Below are 14,546 nucleotides of genomic sequence, written 5' to 3' on the forward strand. Positions count from 1 at the left end.
CAAATTACAGGCCTCAGAGGATCCTGGGAGGTCAGGGGAAGCTTGGATGAGACTCTGCATGACCACAGAATTCACAACATCATCAGATCCATGGATGTGATGAATCTATCAGAGGGAAAATAACATCTATGTTTTATTAAGGGAGATGCATCTTAAATGAAATTATATGCCAAGTGTGGCTCAGACATCATTGCCATGCTCTGCAGGTATTCACCTCTGTCTGCACATGTTAAACCAAGACAGGCAATAGTTAACACAAGCAGATGGTTTATATAGGCCAGCGAGCAGCACACCTAATAACTGGGTGTGTGGTGCGTGCATGTTTATTCCTTTACTGTGGGAGGTCTCACAGGCTTGGCTGAGGCGTTGTTTGTCTCTCGGTTGCATTCTCCCCACCTGCGCCTTCACCCACCCACTGCTCACTGTTGCCCATGCACCCTTCGCCCACCTCAGACCCGTGCAAGTCTAGCCACGGAGCTCCCTGGGTGTGCAGAGAGGGGGCAGAGCAAAGGAGGCTCCAAGCAGGGAGGCAGGGAAACCAGCAGGACCTTTATCTGGAGCAGGAATGCAGAAAATGTGGAAACAATTGGGGAGTGAGAGCTGGGGCTTTCAAAGCCCCGAGGTGACAAAGGGTTTTCACCCGGGGAGTGTAGGTCGAGGAGGGAGGCGGTGGGCTGCTGATAGTGATGGTAGGCTCCGAAAAGAAAGAAAACGGCCTCTTAACTGGGTTACCATTTCAGGGCAGACAGGCTGGTTACACAACACAGACGCCTTGTGAGAGAGGCATGTAGAGTGCCAGGAATGGAGATAGAGCGGGCAGGAAACAGAGGAGCAGGAGATGGATGGATGTATTAGAATCTCTTAATGGCATGCTGATAAAAGGCCTTGGATGTGGTCTTAGATGTAAAGACCATCGCCAGCTCCACAAAGTTCCATTAGAGATGTCAGTCATCAGCGCACAGCTCTGCTGGCCTGCAGATGCCCCCTGCAGCACTCCGACCACAGGTTGGTTGGTTCAGACTTTGCAGTGTGCCTCAGACAAAAACAGTTCAGCCTCCACAAGCCTGCAGCCAGACTACAGAACAGAAGAGCTCCTGTCAGAATATAATGGGAACAGACAGAGCAAAGCAAAGATGTGAAGAGAAAGATCAAGTTTAAGATAAAGTTAAAAAGATAATGGTAGAAATAAAGTTACTGTACCATACACACAGATTATGTGCCTTGCATTTTGTATGGTGCCTCTCTCTCTCTCTCTCTCTCTCTCTCTCTCTCTCTCTCTATGTCTCTCTGTCTCTCTCCTCCTCTGTTTAAACGTGTGTGTGCTGCAGCACATACTGATGCCGTTGTAAATAGATGTGCAAATGGTATTAAAGGAACAATTCATTAGCCCTGACATTAAAGTCCTAATCAATAGAGCTGCATTAAACTATTAGGGTTACACACACAGTAACACACAAACACGCTTGGGCATGCATGCACGCACACTCATCTTGGCACATCTTGGGGCATTTTATGCCTGATTCTCCTCCTGTTCCGCATCAGAAATACAAAGTAGCCTCTTTCACAGAATCTTGAATAGGCCTACAAATTTAATCAGAACATAGGTTGATTTGACTCCAGTAAAAGACATAATCACACACACACACATACATACGCTCACTCATGCACACGCAGACAAAGAAAGGGGCTGCTGTACATCTTTATTAAGACCTGGACTTATCTCTTTTGTCGATGAATGTCTCCTTGAAGCTGGCGGAGTTCATTTAGCATGCCCAGAAGCAAGTTGAAACCAGCTGTTATGCACTTTTGAAAAAATACTGTAATTTATCACAACACCCTCGAACTCATCAGCCAGGTTCAACCAGTTCCCTTTGTTCATGCATTCAAAATGATTAAATAAAAAGACGCAAAAATGAACTTATCAGATTAATCATGAGAAGCTTTGCATTCAGAAAACAATATTGCTAAACTTCAGAGTTCGGGTGTTTTGTTCTATAGCAACTGACTGTTTTTCTGTCCTCTTCCTGTCCTTCAATCTCCACCTATCGTCTTCTCCCCCTCTGTGTTTACCCCCCGCTCTGTGTTCTCCTTCCTCAGCAGGCCTGGCCCAGCGGCACCCAGCAGATCCTGCTGCCTCCAGCCTGGCAGCAGCTCACCCACACCTCAGTCCAGCATGCCACTGTCATCCCCGACTCCATGAGCAGCACTCAGCCCCTCGCCAACTGGAGGTGAACAGCACTGCTTCCTTACTTTTCACTGCTCTCTGCATTTATTGTCGTCGCAGTTTTGTCGCCTACAGATTTCCAGTCCACCTTTCTTCAACACAAGGATTTCAGTGGATCAATAAATATAGAAAATAGAATTATATAGGTTGACATATGTCATTTTAAAGCTTCAAGAATAAAGCACTTTGTGAAATGAAGTTAGCACATGTAGCATGTGTGTAGTTCAGGTCAGATAAATTGATTTCAAAGGCCAGCAGTGGTTTTATGACTTTTATAGGTCAAAATGTGCTATAGGAAGACGGCACGACATAAGACTGATTGACCGAGGAGCCTGTACCTCCCTGACAGCTTGTCCTTTATCTTCAATGAATCACAGTCCCCATGCGAACGCTGGTGCTTTTATAAGAGCAGATTTACCTCAGGGAGATGGCACATGTAGAGACATCATGTCGAGTATAGCCTGTCACTGCAATGACTCGATAAATGGATGGATAGATGGGAGAGGGCAATCTGCAGGGAGATGAGGAGGATGCAGGTACATAATGTGTATGTGGAGGACTGCTGGGGCCATGTATGCTCAGATTCATTCTGAGCTGTCCATCTGTGACCAGACAACCCCCCTCCTCCTTGTCTCTCCCTCCCTTCCTGTCCAGTGGCAGCTCTGTTGTCCTCAGAGAGACGATTGGGAAAGTGTCGCACTTCCTCTGCAGAGCTATCGCTCCACAGCTGCTGGTGTCAGCTCCTCTGCCCTCCCTCTTTGCTCTCTCCCACACTTGTTCCCTCTCCTCCTTGAGCCCTCTGTTGAAAAGTGAGCTGCTGCCACCCGCTGGCCTCTGTGGGAAATACTCCTGCTGTCTTTCTTTTGCCTCATCAGTGTTGCCTCTGATTATCCTGTTATATTGAAGTATTTTTCAGTATTTCATGCTATTTTAAGTCACCTGCAGGTTTCTTATTGTTGCGGTAACACAAAGCTGTGTTGTATTACAGGAATTCCCATCCTCATGGCAGCCATTATAACCCCATCATGCAGCAGCCGGCCTTGTTGGCCGGCCACGTCACACTCCCATCCAACCAGACGCTCAATGTGGGAGTGGCACACGTCATGAGGCAGCCCTCAACCAATAACAACTCCTCTTCCAAAAAGAACAAACAGCACCAGATGTCTGCCAGGTACTCTGACACTCAGATGACTCTAGAATTACTGTAAGTCATCATAGATCATCCCCAAAAGATCGTCATATCTCATATTTAGCTTTGATTTGGAGGCCTTTGATCTTCAGCGTCTGTGTGTTTTGTCCTCTGTGTGACATTTAGCCTCTTCTCTGTCTTTTTATAAGGAACATGTCGGCCTACGAGGTGTCGTCCTCTCAGGCGGTGTTGTCCCCGCAGCGCTCCAAGCGGGTGAAGGAGAACACGCCCCCGCGTTGCGCTGTGCTACAGAACGGCTCGGCCTCCAACTGCCCACCGCCGCAGGGCTGCGGGGGCAGCGGATGGGGGGCTAGCGAAGCCGAGCAGGCTTCCAGCACCACCCGCGACCATCAGCACCAGCACCACGTCCCCAGACAGACCATCATCATCCCCGACACGCCCAGCCCTGCGGTCAGCATCATCACCATCAGCAGCGACACAGATGAGGAGGAAGACCACAAGCAGAACAACAGGTCAGCTACTGCACCAGTGGCTGGCATGTCGCTGCCACGAGTTTGATATGAGGCGTGCTCAATTACGCGTCTGTGTGGTTCTAATATCAGATGACTAGCTATAAAAGTAATTTGATCTGAAGCCATAAAATGCGAACCAGGCCACCCACAGCCAGGGGTAATTTCTGTGGCGGTGGTATTTTGCAAGCATTGATCAAATCAGTTTTATAACCATGCAATCACCTGACAACAGAAAAACAAAGCTGTGCAGTGAAAAACAAAGTAAGCCAACACAGAGTAAGAAGTAAAAGAAAGCTAGCTAGAACTTTCTAAGTAATGGAGTTAGGTTGAGGGTCTATACTTGGCTGCCGCATGCAGCATACAATTAAAGTGAGGGTGTAGAATCTGATATTGGATAAATACAGTGAAATGATTTTGCCAGTAACACATCCATAGCCCTGAGTCACTGAAGTTGATTTCTCAGTACCGTTTCTCTCTGATCTCCTTCTGTTTCCTGCAGTTCATCTTCAAAGCAGCGGAAGAATGTCATCAGTTGCGTGACGGTCCACGACTCGCCCGACTCTGACTGTTCCAGCAACAACAGCCCCTACACTGTGGAGTCTAGACCCCCCAACAACAACAGCTACGACACAAAGACCACCATCCTGGACAACTACAACAACGGCAACCCCCGCACCATCATCATCCCCCCTCTCAAAACCCAGAGCAGCGAGGTCCCGAGTGAGTGTGAGCGCCTGATGCCAGGTAAAGGACTGTGACCCTCAAGCTCAGCCTCATGTGTTGGATTGAGATATTTAAAGGAGCTGCTTACCAATTAACCAAGCTTGTATCCTTTCCAGATGCAATGAACCATCAGAATGCAGCTTACAAGTTCAAATCCTCCAATGGAGTGGTGTCTGGCAATAATCACGTACCAGGGGGCGTGACTGGAGGGTCCTACCGACAGCAGCGCTCAGGGCCTCACCCCCTCCAGCAGCAGCCCCTCAATCTCAGCCAGGTATGGTGTTGCACGTTGTTGTTACACAAATTGTTTCATATTTTGGGAAAAAACTGATGCCACTCTCGTGTCTGTACATTAAATGTGAAGCTAGCGCCAGAAGGCAGTTAGCGTAGCTTAGCACAAAGATGCCCACACTTTGGCTCAAATCTTCTAGAAGAAAGTTCAGTTCAGGAGAAATAAAACCCTTCTATCATCTCGTCTTCCAGGCCCAGCAGCACATGGTAGCCGAGCGAAACGGAGGTCATCGGCGCCAGCAGGCCTACATCACCCCCACCATCGCCACTCAGGCCCCGTACTCCTTCCATCACAATAGCCCCTCTCACACGGGCAATGTTCACCCGCACCTGGCTGCCACACACCTGCCCAGCCAGCCCCACCTCTACACCTACACGGCCCCGGCTGCTCTGGGCTCCACCGGCACCGTGGCCCACCTGGTGGCGTCACAGGGCTCGGCGCGCCACGCGGTCCAGCACGGAAGCTACCCAACAAGCATCGTCCACCAGGTCCCGGTCAGCATGGGCCACCGCGTGCTGCCCTCGCCCACCTTGCACCACAGCCAGTATCAGGCCCAGTTTGCCCACCAGGCCTACATTAGCGCCTCACCCGCCTCCACTGTCTACACTGGATACCCGCTGAGCCCCACCAAGGTCAACCAGTACCCTTACCTCTAGAGAAGACACTGACTGACACTGGAGAGCCTGACCCAGCTCTGCTGCTTCCCCCAAACCCACCCGCCACGAGCCCCGTCAACATCCTCGACATCCTTTCCTCGACCTCAGACATAAACAGAGACAGAGGAACATGCAATCCTCATGAAACTGTCACGTGTAACTTGAAGATGTAACGACAGAGAGAGAAAGAAAAAAAGTTTCACAGCCTCTCTAGAAGGGAAAGGTGGGGCTGAATTTCAGAGGGGTACAGTTCAAGATGTTTTTTTGTTTGTTTCTTTTTCATTCTGTTTTTCCTAAAAGGGCCAGTGTTTGCTTTTATTTCTCTATTCTTCGCTTTACTTTACGAGGAAAGTAACATCTCAGTAGTTTTACAGGGAAGTTTGAAACAGGCCTTTCGGGACAGTGGAGGATTTCTGGTTTGTTTTCTTTTATTTTCCCCTCTTAAATTTGGGAAGTGACTGTTGAACAGGGGTTACTGACTGGAAGTTCGGAATCCCAAGAGACTTGGGAGAAGGTGAAATACGGAAACCTGCTGCTCTTCAAAGAAAAAAATAATGATGGCCTTGAACTGTCTTAATATTTCCAAATCATTCATGGTGTGGGGAGAAAAGAGAGGCAACTCCCCCCACTCCACCTTCTCCAGCCGAGGAGGCTTCTGGAAATATAACCAACAGAAGACAACAAACTTTTTAGTGTATTTATAGGTATTTTTTCCTTTATGTTTCACCTTTATGACGATACTTCAGTTTTAGCTAGGTGTCTTAGCTGGGCCCCGTTCTTAGAATGTAGCAGTCTGCACCTGTTTGTTTTAAGAAGAAACCTTTTTCCGATACCAATAGATTTATTTGTTCCTCTTTTTTCAATGTGATTGCACAAAGTGGTTATAATAACATAGGCATGTACAACGTGATTGTCTGTGTGTGCTACTGTCAGCCATGCGTGTGTAGTCCACCTCCTCAAAATTCTCTTCAGTCTTTAGGTTTTGACCATTGTTCCCTCGTAGTGCCTTACAGATATAATGACACAGTTTACTTGGCTTGGATCCTGAAAGCCACAAGAGACTATAGCTATACTTAGAGAAACATGTTTCCCTGGTTTGACATCCTCGTCGGGGCAGTTGTAGCTCTCTTCCAGGTGTAGGCTCAGCCCTTGCTGTTTCTTGTCCTTAATGACAGCATACTATAGGTGATGAAGATTAATGTCAGAGTTGATATCACGCTGAGCTATTTTGTTATGTGTGCATGAGATAACTTGCCTGGGGTACTGACCAAAGTCATAGATAAATTCTTGTTACGTTTGCTCTGGATATTAATGTAAATATGAAAATGTACAGTATAGCTGTAGCTATAAACCTCTATCACAGTGGCACCCAAAATGTGGATTTAGTTTGTTTTTTTACCACACGAGAGAATTCATGCATTTTGATTCCAGAGATATTAGCTCAGATTTCGTGCACAGGGAATCAGTTACAGTACAATTTTTGAGACACAGTAGAGGTTGTTATTTTTTGAGGTTAAAAGCTAGTCCGACAGAAGGGCCTGACAGAAAGTGATGGTTGCCATGAGGGTGGTTCTGTGAGGCTGGAGATAGCCAGGCTGCAGCGAAGAGACGGAGTATGGAGGGTTGTTTGAGAGAGACACTGTGTAGGCACGAGTGAGGGGGCTGTTTGAAAGCGTAGGGTCAGTTTAGGTAGGGACTGCGGAGGGCAGGATGAAACTCTCTCTATCTTAAATGGGACTAAAATGGTAGCAAGTTGGCACTGAGCAGGTTGATAGTAACACTGAGCCCGGGTGGTCGGTAGGAGTCGCAGGGGGCACTACCTTACCTGAATGCACACTTAGAGTTCCGACACGAATCCTCTTGTCGTTGTCGTTTGTTGCCGTCGTTGTTTGTTTCTCCAGCAAAGATAATGGGAAGTTATTTGTCGCGCTTGAGGTATGGGTAGCATCTCAGAGCTGCAGGAACAGGACAGAAGGGAAACGCCGCAGCATACACCTGGAAGGGCACCTTGTGGCCGATTTTGTCGTCACTGTCCATTTGTCTTCGAACCAGGTACACCACAGACATCGCCACGCCAGCTGAACGGGATACCTGAACACTTAGAGAACCAATAGGGCTGTCGCTTTGTGTGCTTGCTGCTTGATTTAACGGACATCATTTTTTCTTGTAGCCAATGATACAAATAATCTCCTCTGTTCATTTGTCCTCTTGAACGTGGGCACAGCAGAACCGCTGGTGGTTTAGTGAAAGCCTTCCCCTCTCCTTCCTGGTATGCCATAGTACTTGCATTTGAAGTGATTTGTTTTTTTGTTTTTGTTTTTTTAACTTAACGTTATCTTGAACTTTTTGACATGGCTGTAGTACATGTTGTGTTTATTTTTAGAGATTGTTGCAATAATTCTTGTGGGTGTTTTATCAGAGTGTGTGTGTGTGTGTTTTTATTCTATGTCAGGCTCATTTCTAATTTGTGACCTGGGGGTTGATGTACAGTAATATTTAGTATTCCGCGGAGGTGGGTGTACCTGTGTAAAGTGTTGCAACACTGCTGATGATAGTAAGTGTTGAGTTGATGATACTCCCGTGGGGCCCTTGTAGATAGATGCTTTGACCTGAGGGTGTTGAAATCCACCAGTCTCTGAAAAAGTCTCTTGATGGGCCCCAGAGTGGTTTGTCATCGCGGTACTTGTTTCCCCAGAAGTCTCCACTCCCAGTGTCAGCTCCAGCATGCAAGCCTAGGGTGCAGGCAGTTAAAGATGTGATTACATAGTATGTTGCTGGTTACATCATTCTTCTCTGTTCTCTTGTCTTTTTATTTTATTGTATCGACTTAATTTCCTCTAGGTCACTGGGGCCTAAGCACACACGCATAAGGGAGATGATTTTCCATTGAAATCTTTTGGCTCCTCTGTTCTGAGACAGACTACTGAAACATTCCACTGTTGGAGATAATTTGGCGTTGCCCATGCCACACTGCTGTCCTGTCCCCTCTCCTGTCGGCACGGGGACAGCGTTGTCACACTCGGACTTTTCCGCTCCTCCCACCAAAGAATTCAACAGACTGATCGTGTACAGCACAGCACAGGACAGGCAGTCCTCCACCGCGTTGATAGAGCAGACAGGCAATAACTTCTGGTCTCGTCTTTAAACGCTTTACAAGTGCTTTTGAGGACATGTTGTTCAACCCCCCCCCCCCCCCCACACACACACACACACACACACACACACACACACTAATGCATGTGTGCATACGATGTACAAGTACACAGGAAGGATGGAACATACTTAATGCATACATACAGCACAGTCATGATGTTTAGAGTGTGGACACCCAGCTACGAGAAAAGCTGCAGTCTGTGTTGAAGTTTTTTCCGTTTCCATTACTGCTCACACTTGGCCCCTGTCTAGATTGAAGGATCAATAATTATCTAACCTCTCTCCAAATTGTAATGCCAGTTTGGGTTTTTTTTTTTGTTACGTTGTCCATGTCGTAGCTTTATTGGTGTTGTATGAAAATTGTTTTACATTAGCGTGCCATGGAATAGAATGACCTGTAAAAATGAATTAATCAAAAATGTACCAACTATACCTTTAAAACCATGGTCACCTGCACAAAATGAATGTAATATGTGACCTGCGACATCTGAAATGGCTTTAGATCTTTCTCCGTGGGTGACCATTCATTTGATTTCTACACCGTTTCGTGGCCATGCATGATGCAATAATTACACATCTGATCTCCAGCAAACTCCCATCTGAGAGAAATGTAAAATTACCACCATCCTCATAATTAGGGGATATGAAATAATCGCTATTTTCTCAAATGAAACATCCACTTAAGAGTAGCCCTGTGTGTGCAACATTGTGGAAAATGACTTGATGTGTACTTGATGATACCTTTGTCTATTGCTCTGTTCACATAACCAATGTTTTGTGTTTTATAAGAAAGGGGAATCAGAAATGTGAGCATTAACGTAGATCGAGTGACCTTACAATTACCAAAATGTGCTTAAGTAAAGTGTAAAAATGTTTTGTGTTGTTGAGGTGAGTATAGCCTTCCCAGCTAGCGACTTTACTGTTAGAGTACTGCCTTCCAAATAAGCAACAATACCTCCAAAGGTTTGAGATGACATTTAAATTAGAGGAAAGCAGATAAGGCAGTATCTCTCTCTATGAAACCTGGCATTCTCTTATCAAATACACTCTAACTTGCAACTTTGCTCATGGTATTATCGTCAATACGCCTCCTCTCGGAGCTTTGGAAACGCTGAGAAACATTCCTGAGAGCAAGACGGCACGCTGTGCTACATTAGGCTTCTTCAGACAAACTTTGTCAAGGTGACTGAAAGCTCAGCAGTCAACAGTCACTCGTACGGCGTGACGCGTTCGGCGAAGTCGCAGCTGCTTCCCAAAGTACACAGGGGTTAGGGACAGGTGTTAGGTGGCTTAATCATGAGCTGACGTGCTTTCTGCAACCGGGAAATTCGTAATCTAGCGACGCAAGCATTCTTAAAGCCCTTTTGGATGAGAGTGTATGTTTTTGATTTTTTTTTTTTTTTGTACCTGTGTTGAGGAGATCTGCTCCTTTTGCTGGCTATTCCTTGGGGGAATTCAGGGTGAGGTGGTCAAGGTTTGATGCCATCACTGTTAGAGGGTGTCAGATGATTAAAATGTACGAATTTAAGAACCAAAACTGATTCAAATGCGACTGATTTCCTGCTCCCTTCGTTTATTCTGATTTGTGTAAAACCAGGCAAGGATATGGATTCATTTCTACCACCTTAAATCCCCAATTTACTGTGTTGTAAGATGTTTGGTCTGACTTTAACTGAAAAACTTAGCTTTTTCCCATCTTACTTTCAGAGAGATTTCTGGCCAAGCAGTTATTTTTGTGGTGTTAATAAATGGAATAGAGAAGTGGTAGACCAAAGCTACATTCAAAGCCAGATTTGCCCGCTGACACCACAAAAATATTCATCTTAAACTGGAGGTCATGTCAGAGTCAAAATCCCTTTTGGTACATTCTCAGACTTCTATCAGTAAATTTGTAGCTCAATTTCTAAAATAGCTACTTGCACAACAACATTAATGCAAGCGTTCTATTAGTTCATTTTCATTTTTCTAAAAACCTAAGAGTGCATCAAACCCTGACCCCCTTTTGTGTCCCTTGCTGTATGGTTTCTCAATGGTGTAAAATCTCATTCTTTGTCGATAAAGCTAATGTGTGCTGCAGTATTTCCTAGTATACTTCTCTGTTTATTGTCTTTTCTTATTTACTTTTTGTTTATTGGGGTGTGATGTCTCATTATTTCAATCTGTTGACGTAGCGTTCTATGTATACCCTTTTCCTTAGCTTAATATTATTAAGTATGTTATGAGAATGGATATTTTACTGGCTTTATAGAATGTTTAAATAAATATAATAATGACAATAAGAAGAAGGATTAATTAAACCTCCTAACAAGTTGAGTACTTGCTACTAAGCGCTTGTGTTACCATTATGATGTTGTGTGCTTCTCTTAATCATTTTCGTTGTAGAAAAATGGAGTGAATTTATATTAGGCTTCGAAAAAACTAATGATAGCATTGTAAATTTTACAGGAGGATTTTAACACACAAACAGCTTCGTCAAATAGAAGAATATAGTTATTTTAATTGTCCTCTTTACTAACTGTAGGGTGAGAGGGGGCTCGCGTTGTGGTGAACTATGTTATAGCTTGTTATTCACTGTTACTTTTGATCATTTTTTCGGTCTCCGAGGTGAATCGAGTTATTAATGAGAATTTGTATGCTCACATATGCATATTGTATATGTGTAGAAATGTAATCACACTTTGTCTTGGATTTACATTAAACTGTTAAGTCACGGCACCAGACTCCTGTTTTCTACTGTGGTGTGTGTGTGTGTGTGTTTGTGTGTGTGTGTGTGTGTGTGTGTGTGTGTTTCAAGTGTGTCCACTTGAGGTTTGTTGTGGGTGCTTGAGCGTATTAGCTCGGAAATGAAATAAAAGTATACAATAATAAGCAAATATAAAACACAATATTACTGTCTGATTAGACTTTAGGTTGATGTTGGCCAACCTGGTAATTACATGAGGTCACCAAACTACAGGTAACTATTACAATGATTATGGTATTGGTTGCCCCACGACAAAGCTAACAGGAGAGTCGAGGAGGTGTCAATTTAACAAGAGCGCACAGTCCTAAAAAGAAGTCTGACCAGGGACATTAAGTGAAAACCCCTGTGCTGTTGGTAGATCATGGATGTGCCGGGGGCTTGAAAGTGGAAATGACTTTGGGATCAAAGTGGATTTATTTCATCGAGCTATTGCATGTTTTCTCATTGGTGAGCGGTATTGTGGATCTGGGGTCAAAGGAACCATCCCTTCGGCGTTGGTAAGCCTTGTTGAAGTGGTCCTGAGAAACGCAATGAATCCAGTAGTGGAGGAAGTATTCTATTGCCTACATAAGTAAAAGTAAACATACCACAACATAAAAATTTAATGGAAAATTACTGAAGTGCAAGGAAAAGTGTTTAAACAGTAAGTATAACAGTAAATGTTGGATCACTGTCAGTGTTATATGTTCTATTATACGATTGTTATTACTAATGCATTAATGTGTGAGTTCCATTAGACTGTATCTATTTTATCTACTTTATATACTGATGGGTAGTTCAAGGGTAAAAAGTACTGCATTTGCGTCTGGAAATTGGAGTAGAAATAAGGTAGCATAAACTAATAACACTCAAGTTGAGTAGAAGTACCTCAAAATGAACTGTACCTGCATACAGTGGTTAGGTAACTGTACTTAGCTACATTCTACCACAGACTGAACCCCTGGAAGCTCTTTTTATAGAAATATATCAAGTCATGTTTTGAAAAGAGAGATGTGAATTTTGGGATTTCATTTTCCACTTGTACTGTGGTACGCACAGAAAGTGGTAATGGGATCTGACTGAAAGCCAAACCGGTCTAGCATCAGTAACATTAGTTATAATATACTCCCGCTAGGTGGCGGTGTGCACCAAAATGTTGACGCCCATAAGCTGGCACTGACGTGATTAGGTCTTGCTGATCATCTCCATTTATTTTTCACCACAAAGCCTTGCTAAGCACGATGCTTTCAGCTTGCACTAGGGATGCTATATCTCAAGCTCCCTGTGAGTTGGAACCTTTAATTCCAGACAGAAATCATGCATTACAATAGAAGCTAAGTATGCATCCTTGTTGTGTCTTGTCAGATGTTACGTGTGAACGATGCGCTTAAATAGGCTTATAAATGTGGATGGAGTTGCAAAATAAAAGGCATAGCAGTCCAAAAACCAGAAGTCTACATTAAAAAAGAATCCTTGCAGAAAAATAGATGATGTTAGTGTGATAACTCTTAGTATGAAGAAGAAGGTAAACTCTATCCAGCCAATAAACAGGATGACAGTGATATATCCATCCACGGCCTTGCCTTGCTAAGTGCATCATCGCATGAGGCAACGTTGCCTTGGAAGCCGCAGACGCCAGTCGAGGAGGACCAACCTAATTTTTAAAACCCTACGTTGACAGAGAAGAGCTGCAGCCAATGACAGCGCGTTTCGATAAATTGGAAACTAATCAGATCGGCCAGGAGGCGGGACTAACCCAATCCTCAGGACGAGAGAAGGTAACTGTTAAAAGAGTGTCAGATGAAAGCCAGCTACCAGCCCGTCAACAGTCCGCTTACACTGAAATAACTTCTAACGCAGGCAGGTGGTTACATGAAGGTTAATGACGAAGTCTAACACCGCGTTTTATCTCACCCGAGGGGATTTTCTCGGAAACCAGACAAAGGAATTGATAGAGCTGGAGCTCCCTGTTTTTTGGTAAGTCTGAATGCGCAGCTATGAGCAGGCTGACAGGAATGGCTGAGGGGAAAAAGGGGGAAAAAAGCCGCTATATGTGTATTCATAGCTAGCTTTGGGGAATATTACCTAAGTATGTTAGCTAACCTGTCTAGCTGTCACACTCAAATGGGACCTGCTTTGTCTAGCCTTATGAAGAGCCGTTAAACTCGCAAGTAACGGGACGGGATATAGGACAAGAGACTGTACTGTATCATGATGAGACCTTTTGAGACGGCGTCTGAAAGCTAGCCACACGGCCGAGGGATGAGGTCTGTGCCGGGTTTATGTGCCGCCCTCCTTTCGCTATTCACCGCCCATGTGGAGTTAGCTGGATAGTTTAGTTTACCTAATGGGATAATAATTCATCATATTTGTGTTATTGTTTTGTTTTTTTGACTAATGTTATTAACGGTAATCTATAATGACCTGATTGGCCATGTGCATGAAGTGTGTCAGGTTTCTCTCACAGTGTAAAAAATAAGGCAACCCTGTTTGCCCTTTTGATTTATTTTAACATGAAATATAAAGTTTTGTTTTATATAGCATTCTAGTGCTGTGGAGAGATGTGCATTTTGAGTGAGACAGGGTGAGAGTGAATGCACTAAACATATTTTTGTCAAATCCAAAACAAACCAAATCCAAATTAAACGGCTCAGGGCAAAGATCAGGCAAAATGAAAAACAGAAATAGCTCATTTCCTCAGAAAAAATGTCAATCCTAGAAGAATCATCTTGTTCGGAGTGGTCGACCTGTCTGTTATTCTGTTATTTCAGGTCTTGCAGGTGTGTTTTGCAAATATAACCATCGTCATATATAGGTGTGTGTGTGTGTGTGTGCTTATGTGCGTGTCAGTTTAGCAGTGGTTGTTTACAGTTTAATGGAGTGATGGTAAAGTAGTAGTGGTAAATGTGGTTGCTTTGTTTTGAGTGTCACACTGTTACTCTTTTGTTTTCAACAGCCATTCTTCATCGCGAGCACATGTTATGGAAGGAGGGGCCTTAAACTAAAGGAGACCAAACCACGCAGCCCGAAGTAACCCACAGCTCGATTATTTCTTTGGAATGAATCATCTCTCCTTAACCTGGTGAAATGCCTTGACCTTACCCCTGCCATACC

General features: G+C 44.4%; 1 protein-coding gene across 3 annotated transcripts in view; it reads left to right on the forward strand.

The window, feature by feature from the left end:
• hipk2 (homeodomain interacting protein kinase 2) overlaps positions 1 to 11,430 on the forward strand; it is a 70,488-nt gene extending 59,058 nt beyond the window's left edge. For 2 of the 3 annotated variants that reach the window (XM_041938417.1, XM_041938420.1), the window contains exons 10-15: positions 2,098 to 2,228; positions 3,213 to 3,395; positions 3,563 to 3,886; positions 4,386 to 4,630; positions 4,726 to 4,883; positions 5,093 to 11,430. In XM_041938417.1, the coding sequence (XP_041794351.1) occupies positions 2,098 to 2,228; positions 3,213 to 3,395; positions 3,563 to 3,886; positions 4,386 to 4,630; positions 4,726 to 4,883; positions 5,093 to 5,557 (1,506 nt within the window). In that variant the 3' untranslated portion in view covers positions 5,558 to 11,430. The remainder of the gene's footprint in view (positions 1 to 2,097; positions 2,229 to 3,212; positions 3,396 to 3,562; positions 3,887 to 4,385; positions 4,631 to 4,725; positions 4,884 to 5,092) is intronic. The other variant, XM_041938418.1, reaches the window with a different exon arrangement.
• Positions 11,431 to 14,546: the final 3,116 nt, after the last annotated feature.

Source organism: Chelmon rostratus, chromosome 6 (assembly GCF_017976325.1).
Source record: "Chelmon rostratus isolate fCheRos1 chromosome 6, fCheRos1.pri, whole genome shotgun sequence".
Classification (NCBI taxonomy): domain Eukaryota; kingdom Metazoa; phylum Chordata; class Actinopteri; order Chaetodontiformes; family Chaetodontidae; genus Chelmon; species Chelmon rostratus.